Source organism: Aythya ferina, assembly GCF_964211825.1.
Source record: "Aythya ferina genome assembly, chromosome: 16".
In the NCBI taxonomy this organism is placed as follows: domain Eukaryota; kingdom Metazoa; phylum Chordata; class Aves; order Anseriformes; family Anatidae; genus Aythya; species Aythya ferina.
In genome coordinates this window covers 15,874,115-15,898,831 of record NC_140315.1, presented here as the reverse complement: position 1 = coordinate 15,898,831, position 24,717 = coordinate 15,874,115, and the positions used below count along the sequence as shown (strand labels likewise).

At 54.0% G+C, this 24,717-nt stretch overlaps 1 protein-coding gene across 2 annotated transcripts in view; it reads left to right on the top strand.

Moving 5' to 3' along the window:
- The first annotated feature begins 230 nt into the window (after positions 1-230).
- Positions 231-24,717, top strand: part of B4GALT5 (beta-1,4-galactosyltransferase 5) — a 32,468-nt gene continuing 7,981 nt past the window's right edge. For both annotated transcript variants that reach the window (XR_014698536.1, XM_084537902.1), the window contains exons 1-3: positions 231-509; positions 20,840-20,974; positions 24,248-24,361. Coding sequence is in view for 1 of the 2 variants with exons in the window: in XM_084537902.1 (XP_084394028.1) it covers positions 383-509; positions 20,840-20,974; positions 24,248-24,361 (376 nt within the window). In the remaining variant the exon portion in view is untranslated. The remainder of the gene's footprint in view (positions 510-20,839; positions 20,975-24,247; positions 24,362-24,717) is intronic.

The following is a 24,717-nucleotide window of genomic DNA, read 5'->3' as shown; positions in this document are numbered from 1 at the left end:
AAGGCCACTTTCGATATCCGGGTGCCATCACCTCGCATCCCGGGGCCATCACCGCGTCCGCCGCCACCCCCTAACCCCACACCCCTGCCTCTCCACCCATCCCCTCCCATCCCTTCCCCACGCCCCCCGTGGCCGTGGGAGGAGCCCGGCTCTGCCCGGCGGGGGCGGGAGCGAGCAGCCGGGGCCGGCCCGCCCCGCCCCGGCTCATTCACGCGGCGGCGGCGGCGGCGGCTCGGAGCGGCCCCGGCAGCACGCTCCCGCCGGGCCTCGGCGCATGCGAGCGGGCCCGGGGCGGTGCCGGTGGCGGTGCCGGTGGCGGTGCCGGTGCCGGTGCCGGTAGCGGTGGCGGTGGCGGTGCGGCAGGGCTGCGGCAACATCGGCCATGCGGTGGCCCCGCGGCCCCCGCGGCGCCTGGCGGCTGCTGCCCCGGCGCTCGCTGCTGGCCGCGCTCTTCCTCTTCTCGCTCTCCTCCTCCTTCCTTTACTTCGTCTATGTGGCGCCGGGCATCGGTAAGCGGCGGGCCGCGGCGCCGCTCCGAGGGGAAACGCTGAGTAATGGGCCGGGAGGGGGGGCGGCCGCAGCATCGCCGGGGGGACGGAGAGGGGTGCGGGAGGGCGCGGTGCTGCCCGGCCGCTGCGCGGGGTGCTGGAGGTGGGGCGGGGGAAGTAGGGGAAAAAAGGGGGGGGATAAAAAAAAAAAAAAAAAAAAAGCGCGGGTTTGGGGTGGGGGGGGTCAGGGGGGTGGCCCCCTGAGGGTGTGCATGGGAGTGGGGTTTTGCTGTTGGTCGTGGGGCCGCCTGTGGGTGCTGAGCTGTGCCGTGCTGTACTGAGCTGTGCCGAGCCGTGCTATAACCAAGCCGTATCTCCCCGCGGGCCCGCGAAGCACCGAGTTTGTTTTCGAAGAAGTGGAGTGTTGGCTGAGTGTTTGTGGTCTGAACTCTCCCTGGCGGAAATCCTACTCCTTTTTCTCTCTCTCTCTCTCTCTTTTTATTTTTTTTTTTGTTTTGTTGGTAAAGTAGAAAGATGAGAAGTGCGTGTTTTAGAAGGGGGGGGGTGCTTGGTGGTGGTTGTCCTTACGGCGTGCTTCGAGGGTGGCCGTGTGCCCGAATGGCCAGCACCTAGGGCACCCGGTGCTCGTGGGGCTGGGTGCCCATCTCCCATAGTGGCAGGAAGGCTTGTGACTTGCAAAGCAACTGTTGTCTTCGTGCTGTGTGTCGCGTTTCTGTAAGAAGCCAAGGCTCACAGGCAGCTTGGCCTTCAATCTAGCTATAGTACCCATTCTTTGGAAAGGATTGTGGTTTTGTTTTTTCAATAAAACTGAAAATCTCGCCAATGATAGTTTCTCCTTGAAATGTCATTGGTATCGCTCATGCTGTCCCGAGCTCAGACATCCCAGGGAGACCCAAGTGTGCTCCTTGAAGTGACTTCTGCAGGTTTTTGTTTACAGATCCCATCCCATTGCTGCCTCTGGGCTTTGGGAGCCTTGTGCGGGGCAAAGCAGAGTGCTGCTGGTGTCCAAAGCCCTGCACATGGGGGCACGAGTCCTGTGGACAGCCCGTGTGTGGTTCTGGGTGCCCGTGCCCTACCTGGCGGGGTGGCCCAGGGCTTTACTGTCCCCGTGGGCTGACTGCTGAGCCCCTGGCCACTGTCCTGCATGTTTGCCTTGGGGTGGCCAAGAGCTCCCCAGCATCTGTTTGAGGACAGTTTTGTACCAGCTCTGCTGGCGGTGGCTTTGTCAGATGCGTCCCGTGGCCCTGTGCAGGGCAGGTGTGGGGAATGTCCCTTCAGAGAGCTGCGGTGCAGGGGTGAGCTGCTTTGGAAATAAACGACTGGTTTCCTTCTGGGGAAATGGCACTGCTCAGATGCTGGGCCCCCGGCAGAGCGTGGCTGCTGCTGGGGGCACAGCTTTGGGCCGGGACGAGGAGCAGCTCTGTGGTGTGCTCCTGGCCTGCTGCAGGGGCTGTGGCCAGGCTTCAAAGGGGGAGTTGCTGTATGGCATCAGCGGGAAACTTCTCTTGCAGGGATAGTTTTGCTCTTCCTCTAGAGTTGTGCTACATTGTCTCATTTGCTTTGCACTGCTGTGGGTGGCCAACAGTCAGGCAGGAACCGGAGGTGCTGCAGAATGCAAATCCCCGTGTAAAAGCAGCTCATTGCCCAGGCCTTTTACCCACGTGGACCACAGGTAGCACATCCACGTCCCAGCCCCTGCTCTCCTCTCTGAGGTGCTGGAAGAGGAAGCAAAGACGTGAAGATAGTCCCTGTCCCCACATGCCTGTGGATGTTAGCGATGTTCTGACTCATCTCCCCATCAGGTGACAGAAGATCTGGTTCCTTTTTTTTTTTTTTTTTTTTTCCACCACTTTCAGCCAAAAATGTTCCATCATGAAAACCCAGCCCAGTATTCCCATGGCGGCTGGGCTCATCATCCTGTCACTTGGAAGCAGTTTGTTTTTAGGCCAAAGAGGTAAGGAGAAAGTTGGAAGAAAAGTGAGTTTTCCTGGTAGGATGTGAGCAATTCTGCAGCCCTCACTAAACTGAGCAAACGGTGTGCAAAGGGGAAGTGCTCAACACGGTGTGAGGCCTCAGCCCCAAAACCATCCTTTGCAGGGCTTGCTGGCGAAGAGACTGAAGAGCAACTTGTGGCTCTTGGCTAAAACACAAGTGGAGGAGTGATTAATCCTATTCCTTGGTCATGTCTCAATTCAAAGAGAAAAATCCAAATGAACTGGACCTGAAGTTTACGAATCTGTGTGTGTGACTTTGAACCAGCGTTAAAAGGCTTTAATCTGTTTGATGTCTAACAGTGATGAAAATGCACTGCTACAGCAAACCTTGGCCTGCAGAGGGTGACCCGCGTCCATTTGGCTGGTGAAGGCAACCTGCCCAAGGTGGCTGGGGGCCATCCTGAGGACCAGTGGCCACACGTGCTGTGTGGGGCACCCCTGTGCCCTGTCCCCAGTGTCTGGTGCAGGCCCTGGGTGGGGAGCGGGTGCCAATTTGATGGAAAATGCTTTGGAGCTGCTGAGGCTTGTTGTGTTCGAGCACTTGTATCCCACTGCCAGGAGGAAACTGGGACAGTTGCACTTCTGGGTGCCGTCTCAGCATATTGGCGTGGCGCACTTTACAGCTCCCTTAGTGGGCTGGGAAGGCAAGAAAATGGCTCCTGGTGCCCGCAGGGAGAGCAGAGCCTGGCCCAGGTGCTGGGAACTGCTCAGGGTCACCTCCCCTCATCAAGCCCCACACAGTGCTGTCCTGTGCTCCAGGCCAGTGGCCTGCCCTCCATCTGCTCGGACTGTGCTGCTCATGATGGAAACGTGAGGAAGAATTTCGTGTTTAGTGCCAGCAAGGATGCAGGTGGGAGAGTTCAGCCTGCGTGGGCAGCAGCCATGCCTGGCACCTTCCATGAGCCCAGGGCCTTTGGTACTTCTGTTTGTGTTGTCCTTGGGGTAACCCCCTGCTTATGTTCTTAAACAACATTTCACCTACAAAACTGATATCTTCTTGCAGCCTCAAGTTCTTACAGAGCAATCTGACAATCAGCCAGCATCTCTTCCTTTGCGGCACTCAACTAAAATGCGTGGCCTCCTCTGAACTGCACCATAACAACCCATGTCCTCGGGCCTGGGCTTGTAAATCCACCTCGGAGAGCAGATCATCAGGCGCTGAGCCGCTCATGTGGATGCAGCAGGGTTCCCTTTTACTCCACGTTGTTCCCCAGCATCTGCTGGCTTTTGTTCCTGGTGCGGATGGAGTTATTATGTGGGTCTGTCTCATCGCTGCCATTGTGCGCTCCGTGAGGCGGCCGATTGTTCCGCTCCGCGCCGAGCTGCGTGGCGATAGCCTGGCGGGGCCATTAAAGATGCAGCAGCTGAGGAGCTGCTGGTACACCTGTGCCTGTGTCCCATTGCCCCTGAGCTCCACACAAGCAGGTGCTGAGCTGTGCTTGTGAGGGCTGGAGCAGGCCCCTGGTGCTGCTGTCTCTGGTCCATCCGATGTGGGGGTCTGCTGAGCAGTGACTATGCTCTATGGGGCTTGGAGTCCAACAGGCCACTTGTTTTTTTGTTTGTTTGTTTGTTTGTTTTTTACGAGACAGAACTGAAAGCCTGTTCAGTCTCCTTGCTCACATTGAGGCTTTTATCACCCAGAGATGCTGGGGGCCTGCAGCCACCCCCAGAGGTGCCACAGGGATCAGCCTGCCCAGAAAACTGCCCCGTGCCCAGGCAGGACCTGGAAGCCATGGGGTGAGCGAGCTGCCTTGCAGGCATTGCACCTCCAGAAACTGCTGCTGGTTGACTGCCTCTTGAATTGAACAAGAGGGCTGCAGGTGTTTCAAGGGGCTGCGGTAAGAATCCCTGGCCGTCATGCCTTTGCACATCGTGGGGGTTCATGTGGCTTTCCTGGAGGTGTCTTTTCTTGTTGGCTTCACACTTTTGTAACAGGGACCAGGAAACCAGGGAAATTCCATCTTGCAGCTGGAAGTAGTAATACTTTTACAAGTTGCTTGTGCTGCGTGCTTCAGTTGCACCTTGATAACTCTCGCTTCACCAGCAGAAACTTGTCAAACTGTGCCCTTGGTCCTCTCTGTGGGTTGTTACCAGGTTCCTGGAAGGAGGAAGGTTCAAGGCCTCCCCTGGTGCTCAGGTGCCTGCTTCTGTTTTTGTTTTTTATTTCTCTAGATGTTGGAGCCTATTTTTTTTTCTATATTTTTTAGAAAATATTTTTTCTATATTTTTTAGGGTTAGACAGGGTAGACTCCTGTACAGGAGTTTTTCTTGTCTGAATCTGATGTGGAAAAATAACAGAATTTAAATTACTGGGTGAAAGATCATTACCTGTGTGAGAGAGCTGTAATTCACTCAAGCTTTACTTCCTCAAAACTTATCAGAAATTGCTTCAGACCTGTTGTAGAGTGCACAAGTCAGCAGCATTAGGCCTGGATTAAATCTGTGATGCAAGGGCTTGATTTATGATCGGTCAAAATGCTTTGAAACACCATTCCTTCATGCCGCGTTTCAGTGGTCAGCCGGGCAATGCTATGGAGACCAAAGGCACGGTGTTTTTGTGCGTCTCATCTACTGCTTTGATTCCTTGTAGAAATACCACGCTGCCGTGTGTGACCGATCCAAATCGGCTGTTCAGTGCATCCTCCTGGCAAGCTGCAATACGGGGTAGCTCCAGGTGTGGAAATGGTGAAATATTTTGATACCACCAGCTTCTCCGAACCGTGGAGCTGCCCTTGGCAGGGAGAAGTGACAGCAGGTGGGTCCCCAGTGCTGGGCAGGTGGCTCTGCAGGGACAGCACTGCCCGGGGCCGAGACATCTGTGGCGGTGACACCAAGAGGTGACACGGGGATGGAGAGCTGCTTGTTTCACCCGCTATGCATTTTTCATGGGGATGCCAGCAGAAGGAGTTGTGGTCAGGCCCGATGGCTGGTGGAGGAAGAGGCAGGAGGGGTTTTGTTTCTCTTCACTCTTGGGTTTTTCCCGCAGCTCCAGCCAGGAGGCAGGGCCCTGTGGGTGCCGGAGGCTGGGTCTTGGTGTGGTGGCAGCTGTGGGATTGGGCTCCGCTCAGGTGAGGACAGGGCGCAGCTTTGCAGGCGGTGAGGTTTGTGCTGTGGCAGTTCCGTCTGTCACCTGCTAGGCCTTCCTTCTGCCTTGTGGTGGCTTACCGCAAACTTACCGGCAGTGCTGCCCTCGTTTACCTCCTTTCCCAACTCTAAAAGGTCTGTGCAGCAGCACTGTACAGCCCAAAGAAGTAATGAGGCATTTCTTGGGGTGTTTCTCTGAGCTTTTTGCAGGCATCAGACTCGACAATGACTGAGGGGAGTGATAAATGCTGCTTGATACCAGGGCTTGAACTCTGTGTTTCCTGCCTTCAGTTTGAAGGAAGCTGGCAGCAGTGTAGGGAAATAGCCCCTGCTTCTGTCATGTCCAGGACAGAGCTTTCTGAACCGCACCTGTGACCAGGAGGCTGCTGCGACCTCAGCACTGCAGCTCAGGGCTCACAGGTCAAGGCTGGGAATTGCAGGGTTTCTCAGGAGGCAGGTGAATTACTGGCTTTTCTTTGCTGTTAAGCACCCATGACAGTGGGCCATGTCGTCTGTCAGGCACTTCTGGTTTGGGTTATTTTGTTGGTGGCTCACTCGGTGTTGCAAGCGCAGGGAGCATGCGAGTAGTTCACGTTTCAGCGACCTGTCTCTGTGAGCATGACTCGTGAAAGCCACAAAGCCTTCCAGGTTCATTCCTGCAAATTAATTGCATCAAAACTTCAGCGATAGGCAACAGACCAAACCTTACAGCAAAAACATCAGTGTTGCCAGCCCAGGTCTCCAGGATACCTGATCTTTTAAGGCTCGGGAAACTGTAGATGGCCATGGCTTCAGCAGGCCGCTGGCCTCCTCAGGGGGCTGCTGATGGCGATGAGGGCTGCGGCCCTGCTGCTTTGTTTCCAGAGCCCATGGTTTGTGATGGTTTGCCTCCTCCCTGGCTGGGCTCATTAACTGCATTAATTCAGGCAGCCTCTGCTCCGTCAGGGGGTGACGAACCCCCGGGGACAGCTGTAGGGACCGGAGCTGAGGAGCACGGGGAGCTGCGTGTGTCCCACTTGCCCCTGGTTGAATGCTCTCGGTCTTGGCTCATTTTAATGCGTGGAGTCTTTACATGATTAATTACACTGAAATTTCTGGGCAGCCTTGCAGGGGTGGATGCCACGACCTAAGGCTGGGGGGGAGCAGGTCTGCAGAGCCCCTGCTATGGCAGTGCCAGGAGTCCAGAAGGAAAATTCTGTAGAGTGAGGAAATCTTCCCCTCACCAGCTTTGTTTTTAAAGCAGCACTGTTACCATAAAACATGTTTACTTTGACAAAACCTTTGCTGGGTTATTTTAGTGAAGTTTATTTCCATGCTAGCTTTTCCTCCTTGTTTGACTTTGGGTTGTTCTGTTTTTCTCTGTCAGCATGGCGAGCATCAGTGCATTAGTGTGCTTAGTGTATATTTTAAGGCTTTTTCGCACCTGTTCTTAAAAAAAAAATAAAAAATAAAAAATTCTTTGAGCTCTGTTTGCAGATGTGTTTTATGGAGAATGTTAAATCACGGTTGTTAAATCTTAGCACTTCTGAAAATGCCAGGGCTCTTAGTATCGCTTCAGAGCCGCTATTATTTTGAAAGGAAAGGTAGACCAAAAATCTGGAGGGTGATGTAAGTGCCTGGCAGGAGAATGTCTCCCTCCAGCCATCCTAATCTGCTGCCTGGCCTGGTCCCAGGGGCAGCGCAAGGACAGCACATGTAGCTGCGGCCTGGCCAGCAAGCAGCCTTGTGGGCGCAGGGCACGGTGCGTGGCGCGGCGGGGAGAGAAACACTGCCCTGTGTTCGCTCACAGAAAAGGAATTTTCTAGGGCTTTCTGGTTTTGTGTAAACCTATAGTGAATGAGTGAGCTGCAGCAGGTGGGCTGGGGAGTCTTGTTGTGTTTTGTAGTGACTGTGGGTGTTTTGTAAGAAGTCAATGCTGTGGCACACCTGACGCGGCGCTCCGGTTTTCCAAGGCGTGTAAATAGTACTGCAGCTGCACAAGGGCCTGGGCTTGAGCCCCAACATGGAAACCCCAGGTACACAGGGAGATCAGTGGCTGCTTTGAATGGATTTCAGCTGGAAGTGTGTGGCTGAGCAGGGATATGGCTGCATGGTGACAAATCCCTGCTCGGTGAGGCCAGTGTGCTTCCCGTGCCAGTGCTGTGTGCTGGGCTGTGCCTACAGAGTTGTCCTCTCCCTCTGCCTTTCTGGTCCGAGATGTAAAGATTGGGAAGTATTTCTGCATGGGGGGTGTCTCTGTGCGTTTGAAAATGGGAGAAAGTAAATAGAGTGTGGGGAGGAGAAAAATCCTTTGCTCAGCTGTTGGGATGAGGTGTGTGTGGTGTTAGTCAGCCAGGGCTTGTTTACATACCAAGCAATTTCATGGCAAACTACCTGATTAGTTGTACTTGAGTGCTATCCCCTTATAAATGATCAGAAGGACCTCTCGAATCCTGGCGCTGCACTACCCACCTCCTTTGCTTTACAGAGGCTGAGCACCAAGCTGCATCAAAGTGATAAATACACCAATGTGCTGCCACAGCCCTCCTGGTAAGGAGTGGGTGGGTTGGCTGCAAATGGGGCAGGTGGCTCGCAGAGGGCTGTGCTGGGACATCTGAGCTGGGAGAGCACACGCTGCTACTGTACAGTGCCTCTTCCCAGCAGTGGGGGCTTTTACACGAGGATTTTGGATGGGAAGTGATGAAGACAGCTACACAGATGCTAAATGTTGGCAAGGTACCTCTGGCCTCTTTAAAAAAATAAATAAATAATGAAATAAATAAATCCATGAAGCGTGCAGAATAAAACAGGAAATGAAAGACTGCAGTGCAGCAGGTAGGCGGGCTCCCACTGATGGCTTTTCCTTGCCTACCCAGTGGGAGCAGGGGAGCATTTCAGTACCACCCCTGCGCTCCGTGCCCTTGGTGGCACTGGGGCAGTGCCAGGCATGAGCTGTGCAATGCAACATGGGGTGCTGGTGGGCTCGTTGGCAGACAGCTGATTGATGCACAGCCCACAGGGAGATAAGATGGCTAAATGGCTGCATGTCAGGGCAGGAAAACCCTAAACCAAAGCGTCGGCTAGTGTGGGCCATGCCCGAGACTTCCTGTGTTTGCTCTACTCCAGCTGGGACTGCAGCAATCTTGGGGGCAGATCATTCCCATCAGGTTCCTCTCCGTAAATGCACGTTGTGATAGAGGTGGGGGGATGAGCAGGGGGTGGCCCCCTGCCCCAGCAGCACATGTAGGTAGCAGCAGCCACTGACCCGACCGCAGCCCACTTTTAGGGTAGTGTGAAGTGCTCTGACACACGCAGCTCCGTCTCTTATTCTGCAGTCATATTTTTTCCCCTCAGTGTTTTTCCAACTCATGTCTTGCTGCCAGCATCCATATTAATAATGCATGACTTTTTTTTTTTTATGGTGCTTCCTTCCCAGTGTCCCTTTCAGCTGCTGAGTCAGAGAAGATTGTTATAGCAGCAGCCTCTGAAGCAGTGAAATGCCCCTGCAATGCTCAACTGCTGTCATTTATCATGCACGGTTACTCTGCGGGCAGCCCTTTCCCTTTCCTGACTCTGGTTGAGGATACAGATGCCAAAAGGATGATTTCTGTTGCACCAGCTGGTAACTGGCGAGCCCTGTGCACCTGGGAGCAGATTTTTTCCGCTGAGCCTTCCTTTGTAGTATTTGATTAAAGGAAATATCTCCTAGATTTGCTGCATTTTCTGTTTTAGAAATCCTGTGAAGTTTTTTTTTCCAACTTGCTTGAGAACATGCTTTGGGATTGTGCCTAAAACCGTTTTTCTTTTTTTGTGTTTTTTTCCCCCCTTCTTCACAAATTCTGAAACCTATTTTCTTCTCCTCCTTGCATTCCCCCAAGACCCGTGCCTGGGCTTTTTAAGGTAACAGAGATGACAGCAGCCCCACGATGCTCTAGCAGTGGTGAATTAACCAGCAGCCTGACAGTGGCCACTGGAGTCTGCTGGCTGCTGCAGGGGGCTCAGGAGCCACTCATGCAGCTGGCAGTGGGGATTTGCAGGGTTTGGCCCTGGTGCAGCCTCTTCCCCGCTGCATGCCACGTGTCCCACGTCCCTGTGTGGGACCACGGAGAGAAACAGCAGCAGTACCTCTTCTCATGGTGTTGGTCTTCTGAAGGCTCAAATAAATGTGCTGTATTCGTGGGAGCAGAGCTCCCCTAACCCACATCCTAGCATGACATTTTTGCCCTGCGGTGGCTGTGGTCAGGGTCAATGACTTCTCCTGACAGGCAGTGCTGGGGTTTCGGGGCTTTGCTGGCTGTGAGGTGCTCCCAGTGAGCTGGGAGGTGCTCCCAGCAGGGCTGGTACAGACTCCATTACAGGGGGAAGCTTTGCAAAAGGAGCCTGTGAATTTCTGAGCCTCGAATCCATGCGGAGGTGCTGGAGCAGCAGGGACAGGTGCCGTGCCTCTGCCGCTCCCGTGCTCTGTGCTCGCCCAGCAGTGGAGCAAAACGCCGCCCGCCACTGGAGAGACAAGCCACTGGCTTCTCGGCTAACAAGATTTAGGTGGATTATGCTACGTATTTAATCAAGGGCTAAGCTCATTGCCTTATTTGAAATGGATCAAAGCCCTTGAACATGCCACTCTGGAGCCCAGCTCTTGAGCAAGAACATCACTTGGGTTTGGGTCGGGCAGAGGGGCTCCTGGTGGCACTGCAGGCACACATCAAGAGCTGTGCTGGTCAAACACGAGACCAGACAGGAAGAGTTCGCAGTGATGGGGCTGCCGGGGCACATCGGTGATGCTGTAACTCAGCATCCTGGAGAACTTTCTCCCTCAAAGTCTTCCTTCTCTCACTGAAACTGTTTCCCCATACACAAAGCTGTGTGCCTGCAGGTATGGAAGACGCCCTGGCTGCTAGCAGTCAGGCTTCCACCTTCTACACCAGCAGCTGATATTTGTGAGCTTTCCACATCTGCAGCAGATGAGATTCTCCAGGGCTTTCACAGGAAGCCTCACCAAACCCACGTGCTATCAGCTGCAGACACCACTGGCTGAGAGCGTTGGAGCCCACAAGGGTCTGTGCTTGCCACTAGAGCTGTCTCCCCCTGTCCTGCTGCCCCGTGGAGGTGCCATGTTGGACGTGAGGCTAGCACCCAGCCTGTCGTGCAGCATTTATCCCTGTGCACGCTTAGGAGGGCAGAAAGGTTGCTATAAACAGGTATAGAGGCATGTTTAAAGTGATTTTCATCCTTGGCTGAGAGCTCTTGCACTTGCCAGGGTCTTTCTGAAGCAGCAGGGGAGGGTGCACGTGTCCCTTTCTGCAGGGTTAACTCTCTGTTGTTGTCACCAGAGGCACGTCAGTGCTTCCTCGTGCCTGTGTGTGCCATCGGTGTGCTGCGAGCACTCCCTTCACCATGGTGAGAGCTGTCCCAGCTTAGTTGAGCAAGTTATTTAGGATGCACCAGTTATTCAGACCACCTTCCATCTTATTTTTTTTCTTTTTTTTTTTTTTAAATAAAGCTATTCTGGTAACCTCCTTTCCCCTCACTGCTGCTGTGCAGAAGGGAGCAGCTGTGGGTGCCCGGCTCCCCAGCTCTGTGCGTGTGGCTGTCGGCACAGCCTGCAAGGTGGAAAAAGGGCCAGTGCAGAGGTAAACAAATAGCTGGGCTGGAGGAAGGAGATAATGCTCCATTCTGCTTTGAGGTGAACCGACCTGCGCAATTATAATGTGGAAGCAGGTGCCTGCGCTCCCCACTTTTCCTACAGCCTGTTGCATATCCTCCTGCCCTAACTTGTGTCTGTTACTCTGGGCAAGTGCAGGTCAGGCACCCTTTTGTGTTTCAAGTGCTCAGCAGGCTTGTGGCTATCAAGTCAGCCTGTCAGCACCTGCTTTCCAGTTTCTTGTGTTGTGTCAAATGGTTTTCAGTGTTTTTAGCCTCCAGCATGGGGTATCTGCTGACACCTGGCCCCGTTGGGCAGCCCCAGGATGGCTCCTTCACAGCACCGAGCTCAGCAGGGCTGCAGAGGGAGCGCACGATGCAGGAGTGTGCTGGGGCGGCTGCCCTGTGCTGTGCTTCAGCTGCTCTGCTGTCACCTGGTTAAAAAAGCCAAAATGTGAGTTGGCATGGTAATGGGCTTGTTCACTGTTGGGCTAGAGCAAGCTGATAGTGAGGCACGGCCTCCTCAAGTGGTGCTGACACCAAACCCCCAGCTGCTACCTCCTGCCCCACACTGGGAGCTGTGGCACTGGGTGTCCTCGTGTCCCCAGGGCTCTGCTGAGGGCACAGAGGGCTCCTGGAGGCATTGGGGCTCCTTGGGTGCTCGTGGCCTTCAGTGGGCAGTGGGGGCACTGTGTCCCCACCTGGCTCAGGAGCAGGTTGAAAAAAAAACCAATCAAATTGCAGGAGGAGGAGGATGACGGTGAAGGGAAACGTGGCATTTGTAGTGCTGTGTTTGCAAAGTGCTTGCAAGGGCTTGTCTGTGGAGGAAGGGATGAGAGGAGGATGACTGTGTTTAGCTGTAATACGTTGGAGGAGCGAACCTGACCTGGGCAAATCGGATAAGTTGAGTGGATAAATCAGTGTAATCTAAAATCTTGTTATCTGCCATGGAGGGAAGGGCTGCTGCCTCGGCCAGGAGGGAGGGGTACTGCAGCACTGTGTGCAGGTGCATGGCAGGATCCCCCAGGTTACCTTCCTGTGCTGTGCTGCAAGCTGAAGCCTTTGACCGCAGCACACACCGCTGCTGGCAGTGCCGAGGAGGAGTGTGAGTGGGATGTGAGCAGGGCCACACACTGCATGCTGCCATTTCTGACCCCAAATCCCCAGGGGCTACAGGATCTCTCCCTGTCTCTGCTCAGCACCCCGACAGCTCACAGGGTAGGCTTTGAAGGAGGCCCCAGACCCCCCGAGGGGTGACCCCCATGCCCTGGGGGCAGAGCGCAGAGCCTGCACCGGTGCTGCCAGCCCTCCTGCCCACTGCCCAGAGAAGCTTCTTGCAGCTGCCTCGGTTATAATCTGCTCCGGGCATTGAACGTGGGGATGTGCCCACCTGTTATAAATTAATTTCCCTGCTCGTCTGCCAAGTGCCTTTTCTGTATCCAGAGCTGCTTGTGCAATAGGCAGGATGATGCAGCAGGGTGTGCAGCCGGCCACAGGGGCTGTGCCTGCGCGGGAGGGCTGCTCGCCCCTCCGAGCACCGTCTGCCCTCCCTGGCGTGTTTATCTTTTCCAGGGAAGCATCTGACTCCCAACTTGTTTGCCAAGCTTGCGTTTTGGGTGCAGTCAGTCTGGAACTAATTTTTTTGTTGTTGTTGCTGCTCTGTTTCTCATATCAGCTAACGAGCGTTCAGATCCCTGGGTAAACAGGCAAGTCACTTGCAGAAATGCCTGCTGCCATGTACAACATCTTAAAGAAGCCTCTGTGGGGCAAGAGGGAGTTTGTGCTACCCCCAGTGTGCACCTTCAGCTGCTTGTATTTCCCCAGGGCTGTGGGGCAGGGGTGATGTGCGGAGCTGTAACCTGCTAGTCCCTGCCAATTGAGGATAGTCCCTGCTAATTTAGCAGCCACCAGGCAATGAGGAGTGGCCATGGGGCAGGGCAGCATCGCCGGGCTGCCCGGAGCTGACGTGCAGCCTGCGCCCTGGGCTGGATTTGTTTCCTGTTGGTATAAAACAGCAACCCTGGTAGGTTGGGAGCCTGGCACCTGCAGGTTGGGATTTTGCAGGTGGGTCATGTTCCCATTGCCTCCTTGCTAGATCCTGAACCGGGCCCTCTTATCCCTCGCCGAGCTTACTCATTGCACAGCCTCGCTGCTGCTTATCTGGGATTAATGCGTAACTTAATTACAGAGCGTTACTCACAACCCGGGGAGCCCGGTGTCTATGGTGAAGGGTGGTACTGAGCTGGATTCTGAAGCCAGGGTGCTCTATTCCCACCCTTACTGCGATAAGGTCTGGGGGTTCCTCGGGACGCTGCCAGCGTGGCTGGGCAGCATTGCTGCTGGTGTGCTCTGTCTGCTCCCAGGAGGGGAGGCAGCAGCCAGTACAGTGCTTTGGGCAAGATCCGGGGGCAGCCCATGAGCAGTCTCCTTACCCTGGCACGTCCGGCAGGCGTCTTATCACGGGGCAAGGGCACGGAGGTTGTCCTTTGTTCCCTCCTGCTCGGGACACCCCAAACCAGCTCTCTTTGCCCTGCTACCTACTTTGCTGCTGACTCCCAGGAAGACACCACAGGCTGTGATGTGACATGAGGTGTTAAATAAGTTAATCAAGAGCAGGATGAATGATCTGCAGTGAGGTCATTCTCTGGTAATGGAATTGGTTAATTTATTTACAGCAGCTGGGATAGCATTTTGCTTGCCAGGTGGAAGAAAACAATTTCAAACATGTCAGGTATTCCAAGGCTACATCGTTCACGATAAGCTAATAAGTGTCTTAGGCCATTGGTGTTCTTACAAAACCACGGGGGTAGTGGACTGGATGCTGGAACCTCAAAGTTGCATCCTCTCTCTGACAGCTTTTTTTGTCCCACAGAAGTGCAGCAGCTGTACTCGCTTTGTTAGTGCTGTGGTCTTTAATTGTCACAGACAAGAACAACTCGGAAATGTTGCTGTGGAGGACAAGCTGCTGCAGCTCTTGATGGTGTTGAACTGTGAAAGGAGCCTTCTTGGCCGGGAGCTCTGAGCTGTTGCCTTCTTAGATCTCGGATGGCAATAAGCCCATGTGGTTCCAGAGTTTCAGTCTAGGGAATTTTTTAGGAGTTGGGAGGACTGACAGGCACACCGGGCTGATGTGTGGTGTGGGGGTGTGGCTGAGTGCTCCTTCCTCATATGCTGAAACTGCTGTTCTCCTTTTATTTGGCCTTGGGTAGTGAAGAAGCCACAAAGGGGATGCTCTTGGGATATTGCTGCAAGTGGATCTCGTTAGCTGCAGTCTGCACAGTGAGAATCATGATTACTGCAAGGTCCCTCTTGTACTTCTCAGGCTGGAGCAGTTGTACAACCCTGTTTGCACTAGCAGGCACCGAGTGCAGCACTGCAGTTTGTGCTGCTGTGGAGTCTGGGCTTTTTCAGCCCCAGTGTGGAGCCAGAACATCCATGGTCATGTCAGAAATGAGCCTGGGGCTTCTCTGGGCAGGATGTCGCTGTGCTGAGGAAAGCAGCAGCAGAGCAGGGTATGGCATGGTACAGGATGAGCGCCCGGCCCCACTCTGCACCTGCAGCAGGACGCTCCGTGTGTGCAGGCAGCAAGGAATGGGTCCCATGGGGTGTGGACATCGTGGGTGAGCGAGGCAGGGAGCAAAGCTCCCCCTGCACAAGGCTTGTTTTGGAAGCAAAAAAGCCTTAAATAAGAGCTGGACCATTCTTTAGCCATAAATGTCAGTGTGAAGCATGCCCTGGGTCTTGAAGAACTGAAGGAAGGATGAATGCAGTGCTGGGTGCTACAACCACACATCTTGCACTTGTGTTTATGTGTGACAGATGGGAGGCAGTTTGATTTCATGCGTGGTAACTCACGTAGTCCAACCTAGCTGAAGAGGCAAGCCAGTGACCAGAAGCAAAGTTTTGGCCCCATACTTGGAACAACTCCGTTGCAGCAAAAGTGAGGCTGGGCATGTGATGAGCCTTTTTGTTCAGCTGTGCTGAGCTTGTGAAACACGGTTGGAAAAACAGGTCTTGGTCTGTTCCTCTGGAACATCCTAAACAGCTGTCAGATTCTCCTCTAGTTCACAGAAGTCGAGATGCTAGAACTTCAGTGGCGATTATACCACGTGGACCGAGTTGCTAAGTCTGTGGCTCTGTTTAATTGTTTTTATCTTGACACTCTGGATAATCCCCAGTGGGTGTAGGTAATCTCCTAATTTCACAGATTAACAAATGAGTGATTTCAAAATTTACCTGTGTAAGTGGTGTGTGGTTATACAGAAATCTTAAATCCAAACCCAGCCTAGCCTGCCTTTGTGACCTGGCTATGTGCTAGGTGGCTGAAGAACAGCATAGATTAGAACTCTCAATTTAATGCATTTCCTGGGAAGAAGCACCACAGACAGCCTTCTTCCTGCCTGTCTTAAGGTTTCTTGCTCAATATGTGTGATGTCCTGACCAGGGATTTCCTCCCTCCTGCAGCTGCATGGATTCCCGTGGCCAGGAAGCGAAGGAGGAGAGGGCTGGTGGCAGGCGGCTGTGTGCCTTCTGCCTCGGGCAGCGCTGGGCTGCATCTTGCTGCTCTGCCTCCCTTGGCTCACCCAGGTTTGCTTGTTTTTTTTTTCGGTTTTCTCACTGAAGCTCTTCCTCTGTTTCCTCATCCTGATCCTACATGAGCAGCGGGATTCCTGCTGCTTAGAGCTGGTGCCTGGGACACAGGAATTGCCACCGCTTTGTCTCCCGAAGGGCAAGGCACAAAAGCCAAGCTGTCCGTGTTTGCTGTCCGGGGTCAGCAGCGGTGTGCGAGTGCTGCCAGCTGAAGAGGGCAGCAACCATTTAATTCTGCTTGCTGAAGGGCCTTTTATTGTGCGCTTTACTGCGCAGTGCCCATGAGAGCAGGCCGAGCACTGTGCTTTTGTGCTTTGCGTGCCCAGAAATCTGCTGGCAGCCCTCGCTTTCCTCCTCCTTGGCAGTGGCTGTGCTCACCCTGGCGGGGAGGGCAGCCTGGCCGTGAAGGGGCAGGGATGGTGACCAAACAGGAGATGCAGTCCTGTGCAATTGCATCTCCTGAGCTGCAATTAAAGTAGGAGAGCCCCAGTCTCACTAGGAAGGGTAATATTTAACTCAGGCAAGCACTTGTCGTGCTCTACGTGCTGGCCTGTGTGCGTCACTGCGCCCAGCTGGGCGCTGGGTGCTCAGTGGTGGACACGGAGCTCACCCAGGTGGGTGCTGCAGGGCTGGGGGTGCTCAGGCTTCCCCTGGGCTTCCAAATTGTTGCACGTGGTTGGGGCGCTCCTTCTGCTCTGCCTGTCCTGCAGTCAGTGCAGTGGTGCTCGGAGGAAGTTGCACAACCCCCAGGCAGTGGTGGGACTGCTGAGACGGGCACTGATAGCAGTGCTCTCCAGACACGATAAAGAACTCAGGAACTATTCGGGTAACCAGATTTCCACCCACCCCCTGCTGAAACATTCACAGCTTTTTTTTTTTTCCTTCCCATTTTCAGGTGCAGATTCCCAATAGTCAGGGCATGAACATCACTGCAGTCTCTGATCCTCCCCCCTTGCCGGGTGCACGTGCAGGCTGAGTTTGGGAGTGGGAGCTTGGTAATTACCAACTCAGTGCTGCAGCACTGCTAATTCTTAGGCCACTTAATGTATCAAATTATTCCTTCCTGTGCTATTTATAGGCAAAGGGCTAAGTAACAGTGTTGGCATTAGTATTAAATTCTCTAAACCTAATTGTAACCTCTTATTTAATTGTTCTGGCACTCTGTGCAGCAGGGGAATACGGTACCGCTGAACGCGTGAGACTAATGGAGCCAGAGGTCTCCTGGCATACCAGCAGTGGGACGCTGTGCTGCTACTCTCCCTCATCACCTTGCTTACACATTCAGGCTGTCCTAACTGTCTATATTTTCCTTGTAGGGTTAGTGTTGGGTGAGGGTGAGTAAAACCCTTTGTGCTGCTAATGCTGAATTGGTGCTGGAGATCTGCTGGAAGAGCACCGCAAGAGGCTTGGTGCAGAGGTGCTGTGCAGTGAGGGCCAGCACCGCTCTCACTGGTGCTGCCCCACACATCTCCAGCGTGCAAAAATCCCACAAGTTCAGTGTTTCACGCTCCCTCCAAGTGCCTGATGAAGCTGCATGTTGGTTTAGGATTTATTGGTTTGTTATTCCAACTCCTGCTCCTAGGGCAGGGCAGGGGCTGGGGCAGGCCACACGCTGTGCCCCAGCATCACTTTGGTGTGTCCGGAGGAAAAGGCCACGGTGAAGCCCTGAGCATCCCCTCAGTGCTTCTGCATCCAGACAGATGGCCTGGGAAAGCCCTGAACGGGACAGAAAGCCCTAAATCTCCATGCAGAGGAAGACGCGGTCCTTCCTCCGGAAAGCCTGGCTGCTGTGTGGGGCACTGATAATGCTGGCAGGGCAGGGCTGCTGCCACCCATCTGGCCTCTCCTCCAGGGACACCCCGATGTCCCTGTGCTGGGGATCATCCTTCTGTATCCTGCTGGGGTCATGAGCAGGATGCGGCGGGTCTGAGCCCCTCTGGTGTGGGCAGCCGGCATGAGTCGTGCTCAGTGCTCTCCCAAAGTGGAAATCACTCTGCTGCCTCTTCTCGTACATATCATGTCTGTGAAATTAATCTTCCATGAGAGAGTCAGCTGTTTCTTAATTAGAAGTGCTCTGAAAATACTAGCTGAGAAATGATTACAGGAAGCTTTCAGTGCTCATTTATGTAATTGGACTTCACCTCCCCACCTCAAGCTGCTGCCCGTGCCCGGGCTTTGATGAGTGCTGGTTCTCCCCCCGCCTTGCTCGTGCGGGTGCTGGGGTGTGCATCTAAGGGTGCACAGCTCAGGGTGCTGCGGGGAGCCCCACTATTGCTGCTGGGCAGCCGGAGGCTTGGCACTGTGCTTACAGAACCATAGCACGGCTCCCATGTGCTTAAATCCCAGCAGGGCCAACTTGTCCCTTAAACCAGAGGGAATAATCTGACTGTGGTCATTTGGGCGGACAGATTTTTAAATTTTGCTCATTTTCCATGTGGATAATGAGTGTCTGCTGGAAATTCCTCTGAAAAGAGGCATCTCCCCCTGCTGACAAAGGCTAAAATCCCTCTCCTGTCCTTGTGCTGCCGCTTGGCTGCCGTGGCCGGGCTGTTATCACTCCACAGATGTGCTCTCAAATGCCGTGTGGTCAGACAGAAGAAAGGCAGAAGGCTAATGTAATTTTCTAGACCATCCTACGTGATTAGATGAGCCCTATCTCACAACACAGAGAATTGCTTTCTGGCTGAACCCCAGCTCAGCCAGGGTGAGCCGCACGTGCACGGTGCTGCTCCAACCCGGGGCCCCGTGTCACTGCCACGCCACCGCCGTGGCCCTGACCTCTGGGGGCAGCTGGGTTGTGCTTAATGCAATTACAGGCTGGCCCCTCTGCTCATCAGAAACCCAGGAAACTGAAGAGTGAGCTGGGGTCTGGCACAGCCCACGTAGGCTCAGGCACAGCCCTGGCAGCTGCACTGAGCAGATATAGGGAGTGAAATGTTTTAAATAATGCATTTTAAATCTAATTTCCTAGGATAGTAGGGATGTGTGATGGTGCTGAGTCACGGCAGGGGAGCACAGCTTTGGCTGTGGCAGCACGGACACAGGGCTCTGTGCTTGGGGCACTGGTGGCATGGCACCGCCGCAGCCAGGTACCTCTGTGACCCTTCGAGTAAAGGGGTTAATGTGGGAAAAGGCAGTGCTGCCTAAAACAAAGCTGCTCTTGTTTTTGCTCGAGCTCCCCTGGGGATGGTAACGGCTGTGACAGTCTGTTAAGGATTCCCACTGCAATTTCATCAAAGTGGAAATGAGCAAGTCATGTCATGCGCCTCTTGCGAGGCCGTGCTTCATCTGCCCTCTTAGAGAGCAGGCAAACAAACGTCGCATTGAGTGCTGGACAGACCTCCCTGTTCCTGAAATTAAGCAGGGATTGGATGCTGATTTGTGTCTCTTTCATTCTTTCATGCTTCACCAAATCTGATTCTGCTTTACCCAGTGAGTAGAAGGCATAATGAGGTAGAAAGCTAAATTACTTGTTCAGTATCAGCAAGTCGTGCCTCGCTGCTGACTCAAAGCCCGGGCGAGCTAGAAGAGGGAGCCTGCTGGGGCCCCTGCTCGCCCTTATCGCAGCCCGGTCCTGGTAAACATCTCCAGCAGTTCTGGCTCCCGTCTGGCTGCTCTGTGCAAAGAGAAGAGCTGTGCCCTGTCCCATGATCTGCTTTTTGGGCGGTTGGAAAGGGCAGTGGGCAGACATTAATCCTGGTTGCTTTATGATGGGCGAGGTGGGGCCATGCCCTACCTCTCCTTGCTCCGCTGTGCTCTGGGCACGCAGCTTCTGCCTCGTGCTGGTCCGTGCTGCCTCCTGGTAGAGCCTCCTGAGACTTTGCTGTGTCTTTGTGTGGATGGTGACTCTTAGGGCAAGGTGCTGCAAACGTGTCCTTAGGAGCTCTGTGCCTTGCAGGATTTAGGTGCATCTTTGGCCAAGGCAGCTCTTGCTCGCTGCTGTGCTGGTATAACCCAGTCTGGGCAGAGGCTGGGCCTGGGGAAGGTGTCCTGACAAAATCTGGAGCCAATTTCTCCTTTTGGGTGCCTTGGCATTCACATTGCTCTTGCGACATCCATCCCTGGCAGGGGAGGGACTGGAAATGAGCATTCAACGTTGCTTTTGCAGCAGTTTAGCTGCTAAGCCCCTGCTGCAGCCACCCCATGGTGCTGCAGGCAGTGAGCGGGGTGCACGCAGCACGGCTGCTGGCTCCGGAGCTTAGATGCCCTTCCAAATATTTACTTACCTGCATGGAGAAAAAATAATAGAATTATAATTAGGAAATAGCAGGCAGCAGCTGCTCCGGAGGCTGCTGTGGGTGCTGTGGTCAGAAGGGGAAAGCAGAGGAGTGGCTATGGCTGTGTGTACCAAGTGGGCAGTGCTGGCGGAGCAGCCTTGTGCCCTGATATGGGTCCCTATCTAATCGGGGCTGCAGCGGGGCTCAGGCTTCCTGGCACTATCAGTTCCTGGTGTTAGTGTGGTCAGCCCTCTGTTTTTTCTCCTCCCTGGTTTCAGATCAAGGTGTTCTGTAGAGGGGCTGGCAGGGGACCTGGTGCATGCACTGCCCAGGGTGCAGGAGGGTGATGATGAGGAGGGTTTTGCTTAGGGACAGCACGAGCATGCGTTTCGGTGCCGTGGGTAATGTGCCCTGTGCCCAAGTACCTGCCCAGCCCTTCTGCTGTGGTCTAGGGATGAGTTTGTGTCCGGTCGTGCTGCTCAGTTTCCTGTTCTAATGCTACTTCCTAACTAAATGTCTGTACTTACACAGCACAAGGTGTTTAACCTCTCAAACCAAGTGACAGTCTGTGCTGTCAGGAACAGCTCTGAGCTCCCCTTGCTCATCAACCAGGGTTGCGAAGGTGCCTTCCCCCCATGCTCCGACCACACGCCTTCCCAGCTCCCGTCGGGTGACCCAGGGAAGCTCCTGGCAGCAGGGAGCTGCAGCACAGCAGGGTGCTGGGAATGCTTCCAAAAGACTAATTTTTCCTCTTTCCTCCAGAAGCTGCTGCTCACGGAAATCTTTTCTTCTTTTTTTTTTTTTTTTTTTTTTTCCCTCCTTGCAGTGAACACCTACCTCTTCATGATGCAAGCCCGAGGCATCATGATTCGTGAGAACATGAGAACAATAGGAGCTCAGGTTTACGAGCAGGTGGTCCGCAGTGCCTATGCCAAGAGGAACAGCAGTGTGAATGACTCAGGTATTTCCTTAATCAAAATGACAATTATTGAAATCTTCATTTCTGGTGGAAATCAAGTTGACCTGAGCTGCTCTCGGGTCATAAATAATTTATATTGGAAATAATTTATGGTGGTAAATTCAGGGTGGGGATTTTGATTCATTGGTTTCTTCTACATGAACGTGTTTTTTAATTCAGATACCCCTCACTTAAATAAGGGGTAGAAATCCTGATAGGTCTAAAATAACTGGACGTTGAGCTGGAAAACTCTTTGCTTACCAGGAAAGTCAGCTTGTTAGCTTCTACCAATCTGAGGATAAACACTTTTAAATTCAGTACAAGGATCAGGTTTCATATTTAAAAAAAAAAAAAAAAAAAGCTTCTCAGGCTCACGCATGCTCCCAGAGACATGGCATCGTGCATGTGGAGGAGCCTGTGCGTACCAGCTTCATTCTTCCCATTCAGGGCTGAACTGAAATGACTTGGCTGGACATCTGCCACAAATCATATTCTGAGCTCTGGGCGGGTTGCAGGAATCTGAGAGGCAGTCTTGGACTTCAAGGCTGTTTTACCATCCGTACCATCAAGCTGATAAAAGGTTTACAAGTGTTTGTGTAAATGTAGCACAGTAAAAACATAAATGTGGGTGTCTGTCTACAGCTTGGTGTGGGGCACCCCACTGGGGCTGGGTGAGCAGGTGGGATGCTGAGCATGACTCTGGCGTTCCAGTGTCATCTGCGGGCACATTGGTGCCAGCTCCAGCACTGGGCTGGGTTCATCACCAGGGCTGAGAGAGTTAAAAAGGGCAAGATTGCTTCATAATTTTAATGCATGATGATGCCACTGCCCTGCCGGCCCCCAGGAGTGTCGGTTCCTGTGCGCTGAGTGTGTGCTGCAGCCACTGTGCTCTGCACAGGGGGTTTGGATCGCACCAGTGACCTGCGCACTGAGGTCAGCCGGGCTGCCAGCCTGGGCTATTTTAAGGCTGGAGACATCAGCTGAAGCAGATGCACGGTGAGGAAGGAGCTTACGCTACCAACTCGAGAGAAGGAGGGCTGGATGCTTCGCGGCTGCGCCTGGTGGTGATGCAAGCCTCCCAGCTGGCAGCCTGCAGGGATCTAAGCCCTCCGAAACCTGCCATGAACTCCTCCAGCGTGCAGTGGGCAGCGAAATGCTGCTGTGGGAATAACCAGCCCTGCACAGCCCTCAGCTCTGCACAGACCCAGCAGGATAACCTCCCTGCTCCGGCAGCCTGCAGCAGTGCAGACCACATGCCAGCCTTGCGTGACCTTCCTCGGGCATGGCACTGCAGCCACCAGGATGGCATTAAAGCTGGGATCAGCAGCTTCCTCCTCAGTGTCTGTAGGGCCCTCACTGGGATCTCCATGGGCATGCTGTGGATCCAGCCTGGTGACGTGCATCCTCCCCATGCCACTGCTGGCTGTGTGGAAGCTGGGAGAGCAAAGCCACGTGTGCAGGCAGCATGGGACGGCAGCCAGGAGGACCACCACGTGCCCGATGGCATGAGAAGACCCCATGGCTCCTCACAGGCTGTCCCTGCCCCAGCACCTGGCAGGCAGGAGGCTGCTGATGCTCTCCGAGCTATAGCCTCACCTGTCTCTCACCTGGGCCCCAGAAGGCGGCAGCTCTTTTGTGACAAAGCAGGCTCGTTTGTGTGTCCTCCAGCACCCGTGGCTTTAATTTCTAGGCAGATTGCTTAGCAAAGTGACATCCAGTCCTGAATGGCAAGGTGACACCGCATGGGGTGGTGTGCTGCGAGCACGGTGTGCTTCTGCCTCACCTTCTATGTTCGTGCTTTGTCTCTGCTGTATTTTTCATCTGTTATTCAAATGAGGAAGTTACTTTTTAAGCATTTGATAATAGATGCAAAAATGGGTTTCCTATTCAGCGAGCTAGGAGGCCTCCGGTCTGCACTTCAGCAGCCCGAAATGGCAGCACGTCATGCAAAATAGACCAGCTTCACTTTGCTCTGGGTTGTCAGACAAACCCAGCATTGAGAGTGTGTTCTGGTGATTGCAGCTTAATGGGAATCTGGCTCTTAAAATTTAGAGCAGTATCAAGCCTCCAAAATAGATGCTATCAAAGCTGACAAGCCCCTGGGTTCTGTCTGCAAGTCCTTCAAAAGCCTGCCTGGGATGCTCTGGGTGCCCATGGGAGCAGACAAGTGGTGCTCACGGCATGATGGTGGGCTCTGCTCCTGTAAATCTGCTCTTTGCTGCTCTGTCACCTGCAGCCCTCGTGTCCAAGGCCCTGCTGAGCTGCTTGGACACCTGGGGCAGAAAGACCCACAGAGCTGTTGCCTCCAAAGGACTGGTTTGTACTGTGCTGGTGGGACACCAGGAGCACTAGGCTTTAGCGTGCTGAGAGCTGTGCCGATCACAAGGCGGTGCAGTTGGCTTTGGCAGCGATGCTCTCGCATGGGGAGGGGGCTGGAAGGGATGAGCCCTTTCTGTCCTGGTGGATGAGGACCTGATAGGTGGCTGGGTGGCCACAGTGCTAAATGATTGCTTTCCAGCACCTCTGTGGGATGAGGTGGTTTGAGGTGGGTGCTGGTGGTGCCCTGTGACCAAGAGACAAACCCTCCACTGAGCGCTTGATGCTCTGAGAAAGTGGAGAGGCAGCATCTTCCCATAGCAGCTGGGGCATTGCTACAGAAAGGAAACTTTCTGCTACCTAAAATGTAGGTTGCAGTTGGCCGGAGCTGTGGTGGCTGTGGGTGACTGCAGAAAGCAGAAGTTCTTAGCTGCACAAAGACTTCCTTAAAGTGGCTGGAGGTGCAGCACGCCAGGGGATTTTACCCAGAAGGTGGAAGGAAGCAGAGGAACCAGGGTGCTGGAGAAAGATGCTGCAACCTGCTGGGGCACAGAGGCTCCTCTGTGCAAGCCAAGGCAGGCTGATTGTGACTCTGTGGTCCCCTTGGTCTGCAGATTTCAGGGACGAGGTGTTGAGTGGCCTCTCCTGCCACGTGCTCCTTTGCTTTGATCTGTCTGTGATACCTGAGGGTGATGCTCTGATCAGAAGGCTGAAGGTTTCTCTGGTGTGGCCACATGCAAGGTATCTGGGCTGCCCCTGCTGTCCTGCAGCTGCCCACCTGAGGGTGGGAATGAGCCTCCAGCTGGGTCACAGATACAAGTCCGGGACTTGTGATGGGTGGAGGCACCCCTGAGGTGCTGGGGATGCTCCCAGGTGTGGGCGGCTTTTAGAGTTTGGTCACAGTGGCTGCATGCAGCTCAGCTGTAGACTCTTCCTTTTATTTTTTTTCCCTCTCCCCAGATTATCCTCTTGACCTGAATCACAACGAAACCTTTCTGCAAGCCACAACTTTTCTTCCCGAAGACTTCACCTACTTCCCCAACCACACCTGTCCCGAGAGGCTCCCTTCTATGAGTGAGTACCAGTGGGTGCACAGCTGCCCCTGCCTTCCTGATGGCTCTGTGTGCCCCTCGCCACATCCTGCCTGGCCTGGGTGGCAGTGGCACAGCACGTGGCAGCACCCCATTTCACCCGTGTCCCACCTCTCCTGTGGAGCACTGAGGCTCTTGATGAATGGAAGCGCTGTTCTGAGCTGTCCCCTCCTGGGAAGCCGTTGTTTACCCAATTGCCTGAATTAATTCCTGCTACGTTGGAGGCCCGTCTCCCTCCTCAAGTTTGCCTATGGCAAACATAAACAAAAGGGGAATTGTGTGCTGCCCAGCCCATGGAGAGGCCGGACAAGCCCTCTTCCAGGGGCAGTGGCAGTGGGA